Raw genomic sequence first — 16,293 nt, forward strand, 5'->3', positions numbered from 1 at the left:
TAAATTCGGCCTACATTATCAAAATGTAATTTGTCAAAACTGATTGATTTATACAAAGCGAGGAACAATTTATTAATAAATATTTGGCAAAATGACAACATTAAATAACGTGTTAAAAGCTATAGAAGCTTTAAAATCAGCTCAAGAGTCAAACACTCTTCTGTCAGATTCGAACGCAAGGTACAAGAACAAATTGTTTTTTTCATTTAATAATTGAAATGATCGTATGAATAAAATAATGCAAAACTTTTGAATTGAATACATTATTTTTGTTTATATAGTTTATAGCTAAATACCTGCAATAGAATTTTGTATAATTTGTAAAATTAGGACTTATATAGTTATTATAAAAAATTAATAAAAATTATGGAATGTAGTATGTTACAAAATTTAATATATCCTTTATTTCAATAAAAGGAAAGATAAATTAACATGTTGCATGACAATAACAGAAGGAATATGTTCACCAACTGTCAAACTAGCAACCAAGTTTCCTCAGGTACTTAGTCTTTCAATTGAAACTTTACTGACACTGTGTAACGATGATGAATCTGATGTCAGAACGGTAGCAGATGAAACATTAAATAAAATTATAAGGGTATGGATTTATATTTCATAATCTTTGATATTAAAGCTATAGATGTTTTAATAGTATTTTATTTTAAAGGCAATGGCTGATAGTAATATTGTTAAAGTTCAAATAGAACTTTACAATGAAATAAAAAGGAATGGACCTGCTAGAACATTGAGAGCTGCTCTTTGGAGATTTGGTCTTCTTAGTCATATGATACGCCCTACAAGAGGAAAAGCATATGTATCTAATTTGATACCATGTATAGTAACTATTGCACATCGTTCTGAGGAATCTGTAATTGAAACGCTATCGCAATCATTACCATTAATTATGAAAGCACTAGGGCCATTTATGACAGACAATGATATCAAGGTAATTTTCTTTTATTTTAGTACTTATATTATAACTATGAATCCATGCTTCTTTTTCAGACATTATTGAAAGCATTCTTTGAAAATATATCCTGTGTACAAGCAGCATTTCGTAGAGCTGCAGCAAATATGATTTTAGCAACATGTTTGAATTGTCGCAGACCACAGTTTTTTTTAAATTATGTACTGAAGCATCTTTTAGGTAAACTTATGAATGTTATACAAGTACAAGTAACATACTTTTCACTAATTAAATGTTACTTTTTATAGGTATTATAGTGCCTATAAGTGAAGATGAGAACCGTATAGCAGCTATTATTGGTATATTTGGTTGTATAAGAATAATTTTACCACATATATGCAATCCATCAGAAGATCCAGATGATGACACAGTAGAGACAGATAGCTTATTACAAATTTATGAACTATGTTTGCATTATACAAAATGGCATTCTGATCATAATGTTATAAATGCTGTTCTGGAGACACTGACTCAGTTTTTGAAGTCACCTCCAAAAGTTCTAGTATCATTATTATTATCAAATCAAGGTATAACACAGAGTAAAATAGCAGTGAATCAAAATGAAATGATGTTATCATTAAGTCAAGCAAGCACATCTAGTGCTGCAACTGCTTGTGGAGAAAATTCCGATTATACCTTAAATTTACTTGATTCTGATATACCTGAAATAAATCCAAAGATAGAAAAGTGGATGTTAGATTCTGAGACTATACCTCCTTTGATGGAAAATGTACAAATTTCAAAAGAATGCATAAATAATATTGTAGAAATGAAAGGAAAGATTTTAGAAAATTATAGTGATTTGAAGATCGGAGTCATTGACAGTAAGAGAAAAAGTGTAGTATAGAAAGGATATGTATCATTTGAAGAAATAATTGTATTACGTTTATTCCAGATGAAACGATCGAAGAAGGTAGTGATGTTGGAAGTGAAATAGAAAAATCGGAGAAAGTTTATTCGAGTGTACAAAATGAACCAAGAGACGTGGATTATACCGAAGAAGTCACATGTTCTATCGCATCTCTTAAAAAACTATCTTTAGATTTTTCGTTACGAGAAATAGACGTTGGAACTTTTACAGATCCTGACATACCGTTAAAATTCTGTTGTCGTTATTTGGTATCGTCTTTCCTCTTAACTGGCAACATTGGTCATGTAATACCAGATAAATATTTTCGTGTTAGTGTAAAGTCTCTTGCTTTAACTTGCGTGGCTTATATTTTGAAACTTTGTCCGAATCTATTTTTAATACCTGTTGCCAAAGAACCGAATTCTAACGAGAATAAACAAATGATAACGGATATCTTATTATTTGCAAGTCATCCAGATCCTCAAATTAGGGGTAATATATCAATTATTATTGGTACATTCCTGAAATCTGTATATACACAATATGGAGGTTCTTTTAAAAAATTTGAGGCAGAGATTACTGATAAAAACTTATGTGGAATTATATCACTAGACAATTTAATTAAATTACTTTTAAAGGTAAATTCTCTCATATATTGGAATGATTATTCGAAAATTTTGATGAGCATATGTTTAAAACAGGGATTAGAAGATGATTCTGCTACCACATGTCGACAAACATTAACAGCATTCAGTTTATGTCTACCAGAGTTGTTAGAGTCTGTTGACAATAAATATGGAATCACTGTGTTAACTGTATTACCTCAGCTAGTAAAGAATCCATATTTTCTGGTAAAAGTTAAATTAGTGGAATTATTGAGTGAGATATCGTATGTTACTATAGAACATATAACTGGTGGATCAATGTTCCAAGAACATTTTATCAATGTTATTATAACTCTGTTAGGTGACCAAGATCAAAGAATTAGGCATGCAGCATCAGATGCTATTGTAAAGTAATTATCGGAGTTTATATCTTTTGTTGTTCAAGTTTTAGGTGTCCTCGATTAACATAACTCTTTTTTTAGGAGTATTCCTTTATTACATTTCCAACAACCACATGATGATGTTATTACGCGAAAGGCCATACAATACACGGAGCAATATATGAGCGCAGTTACCCGGAGTTCAGTAGAACTGTCCTCTTGTCAAGAGAAACAAAAGTTCTTTATAAATACGTCAATACAGCCATTTGCAGCTTTAAACTTCCATAACTCGACGAATTATCGTCCAAATGTAGAATACTCGTTGTCGATTGTAATCAACATGTTGGCTGAGATTCTTGGAGTACAGTCATCGAAGTATTTAGTGTATGGCTGTTGTGAAGCTCTGTTTCGTTTAAGCGATGTATATAATACTACAGTATATATTAGAGGATGGGATTGTATTTCACCTAAAACATTGTTGAAAAGGTCTCATAAAAAGAACGGTAGTCGATTAGATATTAGCGAATCAAATTTTACAAGCGACATGATGCCATCGTCCGTGAGCAACAGCCTTTTATCTTTGGCTTTACCCTTACTGTCATCGTCTCCTATAAGCTTAGACTTGTTAACGCATAAACATTTGGTACTTCTTGCTGGCAATCTTGCATCAGGTTTAGCATTTTGCAATTTTAAACCCAATGATCCAACTAAAACTTGGTGGGGCACGTTTAAGGATAAACAAATAGAGTTGTTGTTAACACATATTACAAGAGTATTAAATATATTTGTTCATATAATCGACGACGTGCAATTGACACAAACTAGTACAAAAACGGCGTTATCGTCTTTGTCATCTACGCAAACGTTATCGCCGAAAAAGAAGATAATAATGTCTGAACCGAAGTTGAAAGAGAAAGGAGAAAAATTTGGAAGCTTGAAATTTATAAAAGAGCAAATGGGTGCGTTTGTTTCAACACCGCATTATATGAAAATGTACGAAAATCTTAAAGCAGCGCATTTGAATTACCTAGCCACACTTGAACCGCATGCTAGCGAAATGTATTTGTCTTTGTTAAATGCGATTCTAGATGTTCTTTCGCAAATTCTTGAAATTATATCAGTCAATGAAGCAGCTCAAATAGCAGAAGAAATTCTACATTATCTACAAAGCACTGTCGTATTATCTCCCACTGCAACCATTCAGTGTGTTCAACAATTGCTGAAGTGTTTATTCAGCACAAACGTGTATGCACAATGGAATGAATTAGATATACAGAAAAATTCAGACAGAATAACCGTACTATGGGATGACGTTAAAGGATTTTATAATCATTGCTTTCAAAGTCCTGCAAGGCAAATGGCAAATACTATAAAATCCATGGGAAACAATTGCAGGGGTGAAAACGAACCAGATACCGGGTAAATTTGTATTCTTGTATTCTAACTTGTATTTGTTTGTATAGATTGCTATACACAGTTATTTTATTTCAGATGGGTAGGTTTGTTACATAGAAAAGGCGATAGAAAATTCTCTTCTATTTTTAAGAATTTATCGCGATCGTCTGATCAAAAAACCTCTGTAGCTTCGTTCATTCGTCTTTTTGAGCCAATGGTTATAAAATCATTAAAACAGTACACTGTAACAAGTAGCGTGTCATTACAGTGTCAAGTATTGATGCTACTCAGCCAGCTAGTGCAATTAAGAGTCAACTATTGCTTGCTGGATTCCGAAAGAATATTCATTGGATTTGTATTAAAGCAGTTTGAATTTATCGAAGAAGGTCACGTGAAGCAAACGGAGGATCTATTGCCAAAGATTTTCAACTTTTTAGTTCACTTGTCGTACGAAAAAAATCATTCGAAAACTATAATAGGAATTCCAAAGATAATCCAATTATGCGATGGACTTATGGCAAGTGGTCAACCAGCGCTCACGCACTGTATACCAGCCCTGGCTCCAGTTGTAGAAGATGTATTTTTGATTAGAAACGCAAGTTCAAACCCAACAGAGCAAAGAGAGCTTGAGACAACAAGAGAAGTCCTAATTTCGATGCTTTTACGTCTTGTAGAATATTACCAAATCATTGAGCTCTTGGCATTATGTTTAACGGAATCTAGATTCAGCGGAGATGGTAACGGAGAAGAAAAATGGCGAAGATGGTCTAGACTGACAATGGACTCTGTTCTTCCTATGCTGGCAGCAGGAAAAGTTCGAATAGAATCGGAGAAAGCACACGTGGCTTTGATTAAATTATTCGCAGCTATTTCTCCCACGGTTTTTAGACCAGTCGATCCTCTTTTAAAGGTACTTCTCGTTAAACCAGACTCTCTGGATACTTCAAATTTGAGACTAAAACGATGGTTAGGAGTGGTAAATGTTGTTCTGTTATCCTTGATCGCGTGCTCAAAAGAGGAAGCAATGCTTGCGCGACTTTCCGACCTCAGTTCGAACATGTCCGAACTATCCCACTCGTTTCTTCATCCAAAATCGTCTTCTCAAACCATGGATCCTTTGAATGTTTTGGACAGTCAATCAGCTGAAGTACCGCCAGAAAGAATATTAGCTAGATTTATATTTAAAGTTATTAACTTGGTAGGCTGCAAGGTTTACAATCTTCTTGGATTGGTCGATCATAAACTCAGCGATCCATATATCGCATTTTCCGAATCAATGGAGAACGATTACTACTTGATCCACCAATTTGCATTCTTCTTGCAGTTATGCATTCACATGTTCGAATCTGGGAGTCACTGCAAAGTGGCAAACGCTGTTATACAAATGATTCAAGGTCGAAATGTTCTCGAAGAGGAGAAGCTGCCGATCTCCGATTTGAACTATTTAATGTTGAACATTGGAGACAAATGTCCAACGTTAACTTGCCAGTGGGCCTATTTAATGACTTTGTTAGGGTACAATGAAATGACTTTTTGGTCCAAAATATTGGGTACTCGTCGGACAGAATACGTCGTGCATTGTTCTCCAAATGAAGAGAAAAGTGTTGACCATGACAGCAGCATTAACATTCAAATTATTAGAAAAGGTGGTATAATATTATTCTGCGATTACGTCTGCGAGAATCTGTGCGATGCAGAGCCCTTAACGTGGTTGTTAGTTAATCATACGGAAGAGACAGTAAATAGTGCTATCGAGTCTCCTGTCAGAGATCTCTTGACGACAGCTATACACAGAAATTCTGCAGCTAGTGGATTGTTGGTACAAGCGATCGCGACCAAATGCACAGACTTGTCACAACCCAGTTTTGTCAAGCGAGTCTTGGAATGTATAGAAGGTGCTCATCATTCGCAAAGCGGAGCTGTTTTAATGACACTGATACCGAGATTGTTATCCACCAAGTATCTGGCTTTGTCGAGAATGGCGGCGAAAATAGCTAGTCGAAGAGTAGAAATTTTATTAACCACATCTGCAGCTGAAGCGACGAAGCAATTATCAAAAGAAGATTTCGCCAAGATCATGGAGATCCTGCAAGTGACCAAGCTTGCTAAGAAACACGGTGGATTAGTTAGTCTGTTGAATAAATTTGGAGTACAGTATTACGATTTGTCCCCTCTAGAACTCGACCAATGTAGACCGTTTAATCCATCCACCGTGAAAAGTATTCAACTGGATCGTAATTGGTTTTTGTCTCAAGTAAAATTACGATGTTGTAGTTCAAGTGCTAGTCACAATTTATCGGAAGCAGCGCAGTTACTTAGGGTTTTAGATTTCGAAGATTGCCTCGGTATCCTGTCTTCCAAAGAGTTTAATATCTCGATATTGAAACCCTGCATAATATTGGGTGTACGAATTAGCGTGGAGAAGTGCCAAAAATTAGAATTCGGTGTAGCACAGAACGAAAAGGATTTTAATTTCGAAACTAGTCCCTTATACAGCGCCGCGAAACAGAGTTTATTGGAGCACGTTCATTATGTCACCGATTTAATGCCAAAACCGCATCATATTTACAATCCAACGCAATCTAATGGCAATTCGAGAGAAGTGAAGTATGCGCATCGTTTTCATGAACTTTTAAACGAGTTTGTATATTGGGATGTACTTTTTATGTTGATACCCGCTGTGAAGATATACATGAAGACATTGCCAAAGCTAGCCAAGTATAATCTAGCGAAAATTGATAAAAAATCCGAAGAAGATCTAGCCAAATTTGCAATACTGTGTTTAGAATTAACACACTGGATGGTACACTGTGATGAGAATAAGATTAAAAAATTGAGACCAAGGAACATGGAACTTGCGTTAAGCTGTGCATCAGAAATTCTAAAACATCCTGGCCCAAGTAAAATTTTTGGGGAAAACCTGAAGTATTCGTGGGTTTGTAGTGGTGCTGCTTCACTCAAGAAAATAGTAGAATACCTGTTAACTACTGTGGACGTTTTGCCAGTTATAGATATACGTGCTTTAGAACCAGCGCTAGAAGATGAGGATACCAGAGACTTTGCTCGTGCTTGCATGCGAATGGCCGATCTGGTCGCTTGGTTGGAACAATGTCAAAAGAAACAGTTATCCACAAATATTCCACGCTATTTGTTTGACACGATACAAGATTTAATCGTAAGTATCAGTCGTCAACCACTGGTAAATTCATATATCTTAACACCACCGTTAGTTTGGAAACAAAACTGGAATGTCGTTGGTTCTGGTCCGACCAAATGTTACTTCCCGTTATTATCTTCGGAGTCGAATCTCCTTCAGGAGGTGGAAATTTTGGAGCAGTTCATTTACAGGATAAATCTGTTAGGCTGGGTCTCTCGGTTGCAATTCGAAGAGATATGGATGGCTCTCTTAGGAGTGCTCAATCTTTCACAAAACGAGAACGTACCCGTAGAAGATATCTCAGCGTTGATTCAAGCGAGCAGTTTAGCTGTACAGGCGATTACAAAATTGTTATTGAATACTTTGCTTCTTCCTTATCCTGGCAACCCAAGAGCCAGCACTGTGATTCATTATCCGAGAGATCCTCAGCTCTCGGTTCATAAGATCAGTTCTCAAAAATTGTACGCCATTCAAGATCTGCTTACGTGGAAGTACGAATGTATGAACGACTCAGAGATGATCGATGGCTTGAACATGGATCACATCTTCCATCGAGGAAACGTAGAAAGAGTTGCGAACTTGAACAAGTATACATATAGCCAACTTTCCGTTTCTTACTTGTGGTCGCTGTGCAACTTGTATGAGGATAAGTTGAGCGCCTCCGTCCTCAATTTGAAGAACAGAAGAAACGACGCGTTAATGTCCGCGTCACTTGATTTAGATTCCTGCCTTCGTTTCTTGATAGAACTTTATACGTCTTGGATGTCTCCGCAAGCTAATACACCTATACAATTGCTCACGGAGGTCGTTAAGTCTATTCTAGCAATTTCGGAATTGTTCGTCGAAAGAGCCCAGTATCAGTGGATGTTGGACATGTGTCTGGAATTGTCGAGAATTCATCCAACAGAGAATGTCATTTTACATCAATACTTGGTAGTTTCCGTGTGTAAAGCTGCTGCAGTACTAACACCGTTGGTATGTATTCTTCAAAAATATTTTTTGTAAGCTGTTTAACACAGTTAGGATTTCATTTTTCCAGGACTTTGAAACGTTAGACAAAGTTAAGCGTCTAGTAGACACGAATCTGAAATCGAGCTTCTTACCTGCGAAGGTATCCGCCCTTCACGGTTCATTGTATCTGTTGCAAAGTGCTGTGCTCGCAAATTGCGAAGAGACGATGAATATTATTCATCCGTTGGCAATAGAATACATACAGAAACATTTGGACGCGCAGGATTTGAACGGGTAAATTACACAAATTTCTATTGTGTATTCTACAACGCACGTGCTTTGTTGAAATTAATTACTCACCTAATTTAGCGTGTTAAGACAAAGTGAAGAGCATCAGGGTGTAATGTGGGCTTTGGTATTCTTTTTATTGGAACATGCCGAAGATACTCCGCCAGACACGGAAGCGCCAGCTGTGTTAGAATTAGTCCTTAATTTACTTACATCACAAAATATTTCTTGTAGCTTACATCAAACACTCTTGCAGGTATGTTATTGGGTACTCGTGTAATACTATGTATTTGTTAAATGTTCAAATTATGTATACTTGTAATGCTGTGTGTATGTAATTGATTTAGGGGCTCGAGCGACTCGTAGCAACCAAAAGCGTGATTGGAAAGGTAGCCGAACAGATAGTAAAAGTTGCGATCGATCGCTTAAAACAACCTAGTCCTATGTTATCGCTGCCAGCGTTGCAATTGTTATTGACTTGCATGTATACAGAGGCGGCAGATAGATTGAATCAACCGGAAACAGAGGAACCATTACCAGATGCTGAACCAGAAGCATTGGTTCGATCCATAGAGCGCGCTTCAGCGATTTTCGATAAGATCAGGAGAGGACACTCTATGGAAGTGGAGCTTTTATGTACAGTTTTGTCCGGTGTGCTCGGAGATTTCTTCCCACCGTCGGAAATCTTGACTAAAGTCATAGGAGAATTTTTGTCGCCGCAACAACCTCACCCGCGGCTACTTGCCGCCGTTGTTTTTAAAGTTTGTATTGCCGATGCGAACGCATAGCGATATACTAAAAATAATTGAGTATTAACATTATCGTTGACTGGCTATTTTATGCAGTTGACTATCGATTGATCAGCAATACTTTAGATTACAAATAATTTAAAGCAATAAGATTATTTTTCTCCTTTTTCTGTAGGTGTGCGAACGAGCGTGCACTTGCGCGCAAATGGAACTTCTTCAAGATTGGGTTGTATTTAGTTTGCCAAACTTTATTCAGAGTTTACCTGTTACAATGTCAACATGGTGCTTGTCTTGTTTTTTTATCAGTGCATCCACAAATCATTGGCTGAGAGCTTTGTATCCTTTCACATTTTCGCTAGTTTGTCAAATATATTCATTTGTTAAAAGCTTTCTTAACAATCTACTCAGGTTTCCATATATACAATCAAGGATCGGAAAATACGAATATGAGGATAAGAAGATATTGTGCATCGCTGCTTCGGACTTCTATCGAAAGGTATGAAATTTTATGATAAAGTCAGCGCGTGATATCAAATAACGTTATCACTTTTTAATAGTTATCTAAGGACACTCAGAGGGAAGCTTTCGTGGAAACTTTCGAAGCAGCAGCAAAGGAACCTGGAACTCCGTTCAGTGACATTTTAGCGTCCTTCTAGCTAGTCTTATCATCGATCGTGTCGATATGGGAAAGTTAAATCAAAATGAGAAGTATTCATCGTAATTCTGCTCTTGAGTCTCTTTGTAAATTGATGTACAATCATTGCACGATCTCGACTCGTTGCGTGTACAGTTGTATGTGTATGTAATGATATTTATTTTACATCTGTCCTGTCGGAAAGAGGTAACACTGTTTACAATAAACAATATTTTTTAAATACTTCGCGTTTGTGCATCTCGAATTCTCCTTCCTCCGAAAATGAAGGAGATGTTTTTAGTTATATATACTGATTGCCTTTTTCTTGCGTCTCTGTTTCATTCGTTTCACGTAGAAGTACAAATGTATGGTGCCATGATAGAATATTTCAACGAAGGATAGTACACTGGCTCCCAGAAACAATCCCGCCGCTCCTCCAACACCAGCTGTAACGAATTTGTTCGTTTACAGAAACTTTTATTTCTTTATATTAATATTTTTTAAATATTTGTTTAATGTACTTCAAATTATATCTTAACTATCTACATATTTATTTACAGATACGTACTTAGAAAATCGTGAAACCCGTACAACAATGCTCGATGATAGATAATTTGCGGAAGCTCGACGATTAAAGTCATAACAGACACACTTATCGGTGTATCGTTTCTGAAACAATCCAAGAATACTGTTTTACTATACATGCTTTATCTCTAATCGTAATATGAATTAGTTTCGATAAATACAGTTCGGTGTCTTCGCTATCTCTGATTTGATAGGTAAAAACATTGCAGTTTGGGACGCATTCGCAAGAACGGGGTGGATATTGGAGCAGAAAAAGGCTCTGCGTCGCTTTTCCGATACATCGAAGTTGCGTGGAATTGCAAGTGTCTACACCCTCTGCAAAACCATTAAATTTATATTTATTCAATTTTTCTATTACGTTGATTTTAATATTACCAACCAATGGGCCTGGCAAAATGCGGACGACAATTGCATTTATCCTGTATCACTTTCATCCTACATTCGGTGATGCACATATTTCTCGTATACACTGGCCACGTTTTTAAACCACCGTCGTTGTAAACTTTGCAATTTCTTTGATGAGTACGAAGCTCTTTAACGTTTGCGTTCATATTAATCTGAGTTATCGACATGATGGCACGTTGCAGCATCCTTGGTTTTACCCATCTCATTGCAGTGTCGTATATTACCAACTCAAAAGGATCGCATGCGGCGATCTGCAGCATCAAAAAAGAAGGAAGAAAACACTTTGTTGCCGATATTTTATCATATCTTTGTTTTCAAAGCATATAAAAACATACTCGTACCAAAGCCATATGCTCCACGACGAAATTTTCTTGCGTGCCATCGACGTTGTATTCGTACAATGGTAATTTGTCTGGTATAGGAATAATGGTCCAGTTGTCGTTCTTCCAGTAGCTTGTTCCATATGAAAGAATCATGTGTTTGAGTTGATTTAATGTTAATTTAACAGGAAGAGGACACTAGAGAAAAGTACCAACTTTAAAGTGGCATAGATTGCGAAGACGCTCCTCGTTGTTAAGCACGCGCCTCTTTCTGTCATTACCCACGTCTCATAAGGATCGTTCGCTTTCAGAATATTCGAGGAAATATCTTTCTTCAAGTCGTAAAGTATTTCTAGCCACTTGTTCGCTGGAACTTCGTCGAAGATAGGTGTATTCATCATATTTTCATAAGTGATGTTGCCAAGGAAGACGAAGAACTGTTCTGCCTCTGATGTGTGTTTAATACCGTGTCTAGATGTGCAACGTACTTAATAAAAAATATTTCATTTCATCCAGATATTATCGTAAGAATAAAGATTCTACTTTTCGAATACATGTGGAATCTTCTTTAGCTCGACGCTTGGTACCGGGCAAATAAACAGCGCTGGTTTCAATGTTACAAAATGGTCTCGATCAGTATCTACCACGATAACTGTGGCGTTATTCTGGTAACGATCCCAGAGTAGAAACGACAAGAAGATCAGGCACAATAGAGCTCCAAGAATGCAGAGGACGGTGAGAAATCTTGTAAGACGTATATTTCGTAAATTATATTGCAATTTTATTATCTCGTTAGTTTGGATATTGTCGAAGGTACTTACGTCTCAACGGGGTGTCTATTTGGCGCTACCAGATGATTCAAGCCATGTACAGACGAAGAACTCGCGAATTCTACAAAATATTTTCCCGCGTTCGATTTCGCACTGATAATTGGCATGCCTATATGATTTGGATAATGTTTGAATACGGATTTCCTTTGTTTCAACGTAGCTCCCCAACGAGCTTGGAAGTCCGGTAATATCTCATTTTCGTAGAAATAATTATTTTTCTCCTCTGTCTTCTCCGATATATTTTTCGGTATTTTCGGCATGCTTTTTCGTCCGCGGATCACTCTTTCCTTCGATCAAATCCACGCGAATGGATATTAAAGTAAATGTTTGTAATACAGAAAAAGATTCGCGTTATAATCATTCTCTATCTAATTCGTTGGTATTTCCATCGATCGATGAGAGACACTGCACGCGATGCTTCTATTAATTATGAATGATAACGTAATAAGATAGGAAGTAGATCTATAATAAAGATAATACAGCAGTTCAAGTCCTCGTGATTTATATGATAATTAATTCGCAATGAAACACGTACGTATATGTTAATACACGCGATAAAAAAGGTTTGCAGTATAAAAAAGTTTATTTCAAAAACAATTCTCGATCTTCCCCGTTACTCGCAGTGTTTATCGCGAATATTGCAAATTTTTCTTTTATATTCCAAATATTCCAAATTTTTCCAGTGCCTACTTTAGCGCTAGATTCCAGAGATAACAGTGCGAGTCAATTCTTTTTTTTTTTACAACACACGTTCTTTTCTTTTTATATCAGAACACGAACTTTACCTTCTCTGTATTTCTTCCCTTTCTTTCTTTCGTCAATTTTCTTCGATGGAAGAACAACATTAAACAGAACAGCAGATCTTATTATGAACGAAGGTGAACTTGATCTTATGGGAATCCGGGTTGTCCGGGACGCGGGCAGATGCGAATTCCACGGGAGATTCTGACGTCAGCAAGATTATGGAACGACCAGATACAGAAACGGTTAGGTTTTACTCGTTGATTAACCCTTAAATGCAACTGTTGCCATTTCATCCATATATGCTATCCCAATATCACGATACGATATTTATTGCATTGTAATTTGAATGTATGTAAACGATACGATCGAAGAAATGGTCCGCTCCTACTTCAATAAAGCTTTTATTTCATCCGTTTAAAAAATTCAAATCGTTAATTTCGAAATGTTTCATCCTGTTGTTTATGTTGATTTCTCGATGTACGTATGGATCGTCGTTAAACGAGAACACGGTCTTAATTAATAATTAAGAATAATTAATTAGGAGACTGAGGAATGCTACCCGGTGCAGAAATACCACGACGTTCGACGAAAACAGGGTGAATCGCATCACGATTTGAAACACAAGTGTTGTTTAAAATGTAACCAGCCATGGACTGAGGTCGGGCCATCGGAATTTGGAAGGAGGCGTAGAAGAACAAAAGATCAGCTGCAACACTGTCCTTCTTGTCACTGTCCGCCCGAAACAGTGAAATATTCGATCGGAAGAACAAAGTACGTTTAATTCGCCGTTGTACCTTACAAGATTAGAACGATTGCTTTTGCTAGCTGTTCGAAAAACATGGATGCGGTTTTGAACGAGTACGAACACTTGTTGACGACTCCGACGAGTCAAACGTTCAAGCATCAGAGATCTCAGAGCAACTCGATGTCGCCGAGATTATACGCACCGTCGCCTTGCAGCAACGCGGCGTATGCTCATTATCATTCGCGGAAAAGGCAACCGAGCAATCATCGACGTCAATGTAGGAACGAGCAGGAACAAATGCTTTCAATTATGAAGAACACGTTACATTCCGGTGGCAACGATCACGAGAGTTTTTATTGCGAATATCCACGGTCCATGAAAAACAGCTATAAGAAAGAGAGCTACTGTACGAAGAACGGTGATCAGGTAAAGATACTTCTTATTGGAGGCTGCGGCTCTTTATGCACTTATGTTCAATTTGCATATTACGGTTGTGATGTATAAAATATTATATGTATTATAATATGTATTATAATATGTAATATTATATATTATATGTATTATAATATTATATGTTATAATATTATATATATTATTATAATATTATTATAATAATATATTATAATTATTATAATATAATATATTATATATATAATATTATATATATATTATTATAATATTATTTTAATATTATTATAATATTATTATAATATATTAAAGAAACGGCAAGGCAATAGCAATTACGCAGCGACTAAATTTTATAACATGTACCTTACTTGCAATATTTTATATTACAATATTTTATACATATAATATTATATTATTATATTATTATATTAATATATAATATAATATAATATATAATATTATATTATATCATATTATTATTTATATATTATAAAATATAATATTATATTATTATATTAATATATAATATAATATTATATATTATATTATATTATATTATTATAATAATATATTATAATATTATATATTAATATGTATTATAATATTATATGTATTATAATATGTAATATTATATGTATAAAATATTGTAATATAAAATATTGCAAGTAAGGTACTTGTTATAAAATTTAGTCGCTGCGTAATTGCTATTGCCTTGCCGTTTCTTTAATTGCATTTATGGGACTAAGACTTTGTGTAAATACATCCGCAGTCTAATTAGTATAACTGAACATGTCCAAATTTCTAGAAGATTAACATGTTTTCGAAATAGGCAATGGCAGGAATTATGAAGACCGTGGACGTGGACAGCGAGACGATGGAACAGTATATGCGACACAAGAAGGAGCGCATTTTGAAGTCAGAATCACGAACAAAAGAGAGACACCACGTTGATAAAATGAACAGGATAAACGCGGATGAAAAATACGATTTAGGAGGACATAAGGACGACGGCTGGTTATACACTAAGGGTAGATTGAGATTCAATTTATCCAAGCACGAGAATGAAAATAAAGTAGAGGAGGAAGGTTTGGCTGAGGATCGGAACCAACAGGGGAACAACAGATCTAGCGTGCAACCGAATAAACTTTCTATCCTAAAAGGCAGCAGTTCGCAGACTTCGTCGAAAAATAAAAACGTCGAAGACGTGGTGAGTCTTTAATCACCGTTCTTTTATTCTCAGGTATGAACATTCTATCGAAGCTATTTTTTCACCTTTCAGTCCAAGCATAAAATTCTGACAATCGACGCAAACGGTTATTCGAAAGAGGCAGATTTGTCAAAAGGAGCCGAGATTTGTAAACCGTGCCAGCGATCCGTTGTTCAACAGAATTCTCCTCGCAGCCCTGGCAAAGAATCGATCAGTAACTCTGAAGAAACCAGAGACGAAAGCTCGTGTTCCGAATTAGTTAAAGAGGAAGACGAAGAATCTCCTTCTAGGAAGAATATTTACGCAGCTGGAGATCTCGATCTCGATCTTGATCTTCGTGCGACTAAAAGTTACATCGTTGATCTAATCGATCGGGTTCTTAGCAAGAAATTCGCCATCTCGCCGGGTCAGCAAAAGGTTTTCATTCGATTTCAAATGATTCGAAAGGCAAAATTTGCCCATTATTTTTCTCTTCTTCAATGCATCTGAACATACTTTTCATCGCGTTTCAGAACATAGAATCGAATCGAGAATTAGCGGAACAAGGATTCTCCATAGAAATAATACGTGCGTTGCGCGATGACTGTTGCGAGATATTTGCAAAGGATCTGTCGAGCCATCACGAAACATCGACTGAATATATAAAACGCTTGAAAACCCTTCGGTGGAAGCACATGCAACACATTCAGGACGAGTTTAAAAAGCTGTGTGATCTTCAAAAGTTTCTAGACGAGTATTCACCGAGGCAGTCGTTACCCTCGTTTCAATCTCTTTCGGGTGCGATCGAACAGAGGGTGGAGGAACGACAGCAACAGCAAGCGCAACAGCAACAGCAACAACAACACGAAGAGAAACAGAATTTGGGTACGATATCGTGAAGATTTCAAGGGTCGATTTAATGGCGTCAAATTTTCACGATTAAATAGCTCTCTATTATCGAAGAGATGCATTTCTATTCAGCATTAGATATAACGCAACGAAAGAAATAGATTTTTAGTTTACTACTAGTACTGCGTATCGTCTATTTTTTTTACCGAATTATTCGAGTTTAAAAGAACATAAGATTTTATTAA

General features: G+C 36.2%; 3 protein-coding genes across 4 annotated transcripts; 2 read left to right on the forward strand and 1 right to left on the reverse strand.

Annotated features, from left to right (window-relative positions):
• The first annotated feature begins 57 nt into the window (after positions 1-57).
• Positions 58-10,219, forward strand: htt (huntingtin). Of its 2 annotated transcripts, none has more exons than XM_033342534.2 (15): positions 58-180; positions 418-598; positions 668-946; positions 1,006-1,147; positions 1,216-1,791; positions 1,863-2,455; positions 2,519-2,832; positions 2,905-4,221; positions 4,294-8,329; positions 8,394-8,599; positions 8,675-8,849; positions 8,941-9,354; positions 9,518-9,678; positions 9,751-9,838; positions 9,900-10,219. In XM_033342534.2, the coding sequence occupies exons 1-15, from the start codon at positions 92-94 to the stop codon at positions 9,996-9,998; spliced, it is 8,670 nt and encodes a 2,889-aa protein (XP_033198425.1). In that variant the 5' UTR covers positions 58-91; the 3' UTR covers positions 9,999-10,219. The 2 variants fall into 2 exon arrangements, with proteins under 2 accessions (XP_033198425.1, XP_033198436.1); XM_033342545.2 differs by having other exon boundaries at positions 8,684-8,849.
• LOC117161341 (pickpocket protein 19) lies at positions 10,133-12,376 on the reverse strand. Its single transcript, XM_033342788.2, has 8 exons — positions 12,108-12,376; positions 11,830-12,030; positions 11,503-11,757; positions 11,308-11,419; positions 10,941-11,217; positions 10,723-10,876; positions 10,545-10,645; positions 10,133-10,422 (listed from the first exon to the last, which is right to left on the reverse strand). The coding sequence occupies exons 1-8, from the start codon at positions 12,374-12,376 to the stop codon at positions 10,274-10,276; spliced, it is 1,518 nt and encodes a 505-aa protein (XP_033198679.2). The 3' UTR covers positions 10,133-10,273.
• Positions 12,377-13,017: 641 nt separating this feature from the next.
• On the forward strand, positions 13,018-16,277 carry LOC117161263 (uncharacterized). Its single transcript, XM_033342661.2, has 6 exons — positions 13,018-13,102; positions 13,402-13,631; positions 13,686-14,031; positions 14,843-15,220; positions 15,293-15,637; positions 15,733-16,277. Exons 1-6 carry the CDS (start codon positions 13,079-13,081, stop codon positions 16,096-16,098), a joined length of 1,689 nt encoding a protein of 562 aa, XP_033198552.2. The 5' UTR covers positions 13,018-13,078; the 3' UTR covers positions 16,099-16,277.
• The last annotated feature ends 16 nt before the right edge of the window (positions 16,278-16,293 follow it).

This window comes from Bombus vancouverensis, chromosome 13, assembly GCF_051014615.1.
Source record: "Bombus vancouverensis nearcticus chromosome 13, iyBomVanc1_principal, whole genome shotgun sequence".
Classification (NCBI taxonomy): Eukaryota; Metazoa; Arthropoda; class Insecta; order Hymenoptera; family Apidae; genus Bombus; species Bombus vancouverensis.

Coding starts and splice junctions, on each gene's coding strand:
- htt (XM_033342534.2), top strand. CDS start 92: ATGACAACATTAAATAACGTGTTAAAAGCTATAGAAGCTTTAAAATCA. Junction 4,222..4,293: donor GAAAACGAACCAGATACCGG/GTAAATTTGTAT, acceptor ATTTTATTTCAG/ATGGGTAGGTTTGTTACATA. Junction 9,679..9,750: donor AATCATTGGCTGAGAGCTTT/GTATCCTTTCAC, acceptor CAATCTACTCAG/GTTTCCATATATACAATCAA.
- LOC117161341 (XM_033342788.2), bottom strand. CDS start 12,376: ATGCCGAAAATACCGAAAAATATATCGGAGAAGACAGAGGAGAAAAAT. Junction 11,758..11,829: donor ATTCCACATGTATTCGAAAA/GTAGAATCTTTA, acceptor TTGCACATCTAG/ACACGGTATTAAACACACAT. Junction 10,423..10,544: donor CGGGTTTCACGATTTTCTAA/GTACGTATCTGT, acceptor AATTCGTTACAG/CTGGTGTTGGAGGAGCGGCG.
- LOC117161263 (XM_033342661.2), top strand. CDS start 13,079: ATGGAACGACCAGATACAGAAACG. Junction 14,032..14,842: donor GTACGAAGAACGGTGATCAG/GTAAAGATACTT, acceptor TTTTCGAAATAG/GCAATGGCAGGAATTATGAA. Junction 15,221..15,292: donor ATAAAAACGTCGAAGACGTG/GTGAGTCTTTAA, acceptor TTCACCTTTCAG/TCCAAGCATAAAATTCTGAC.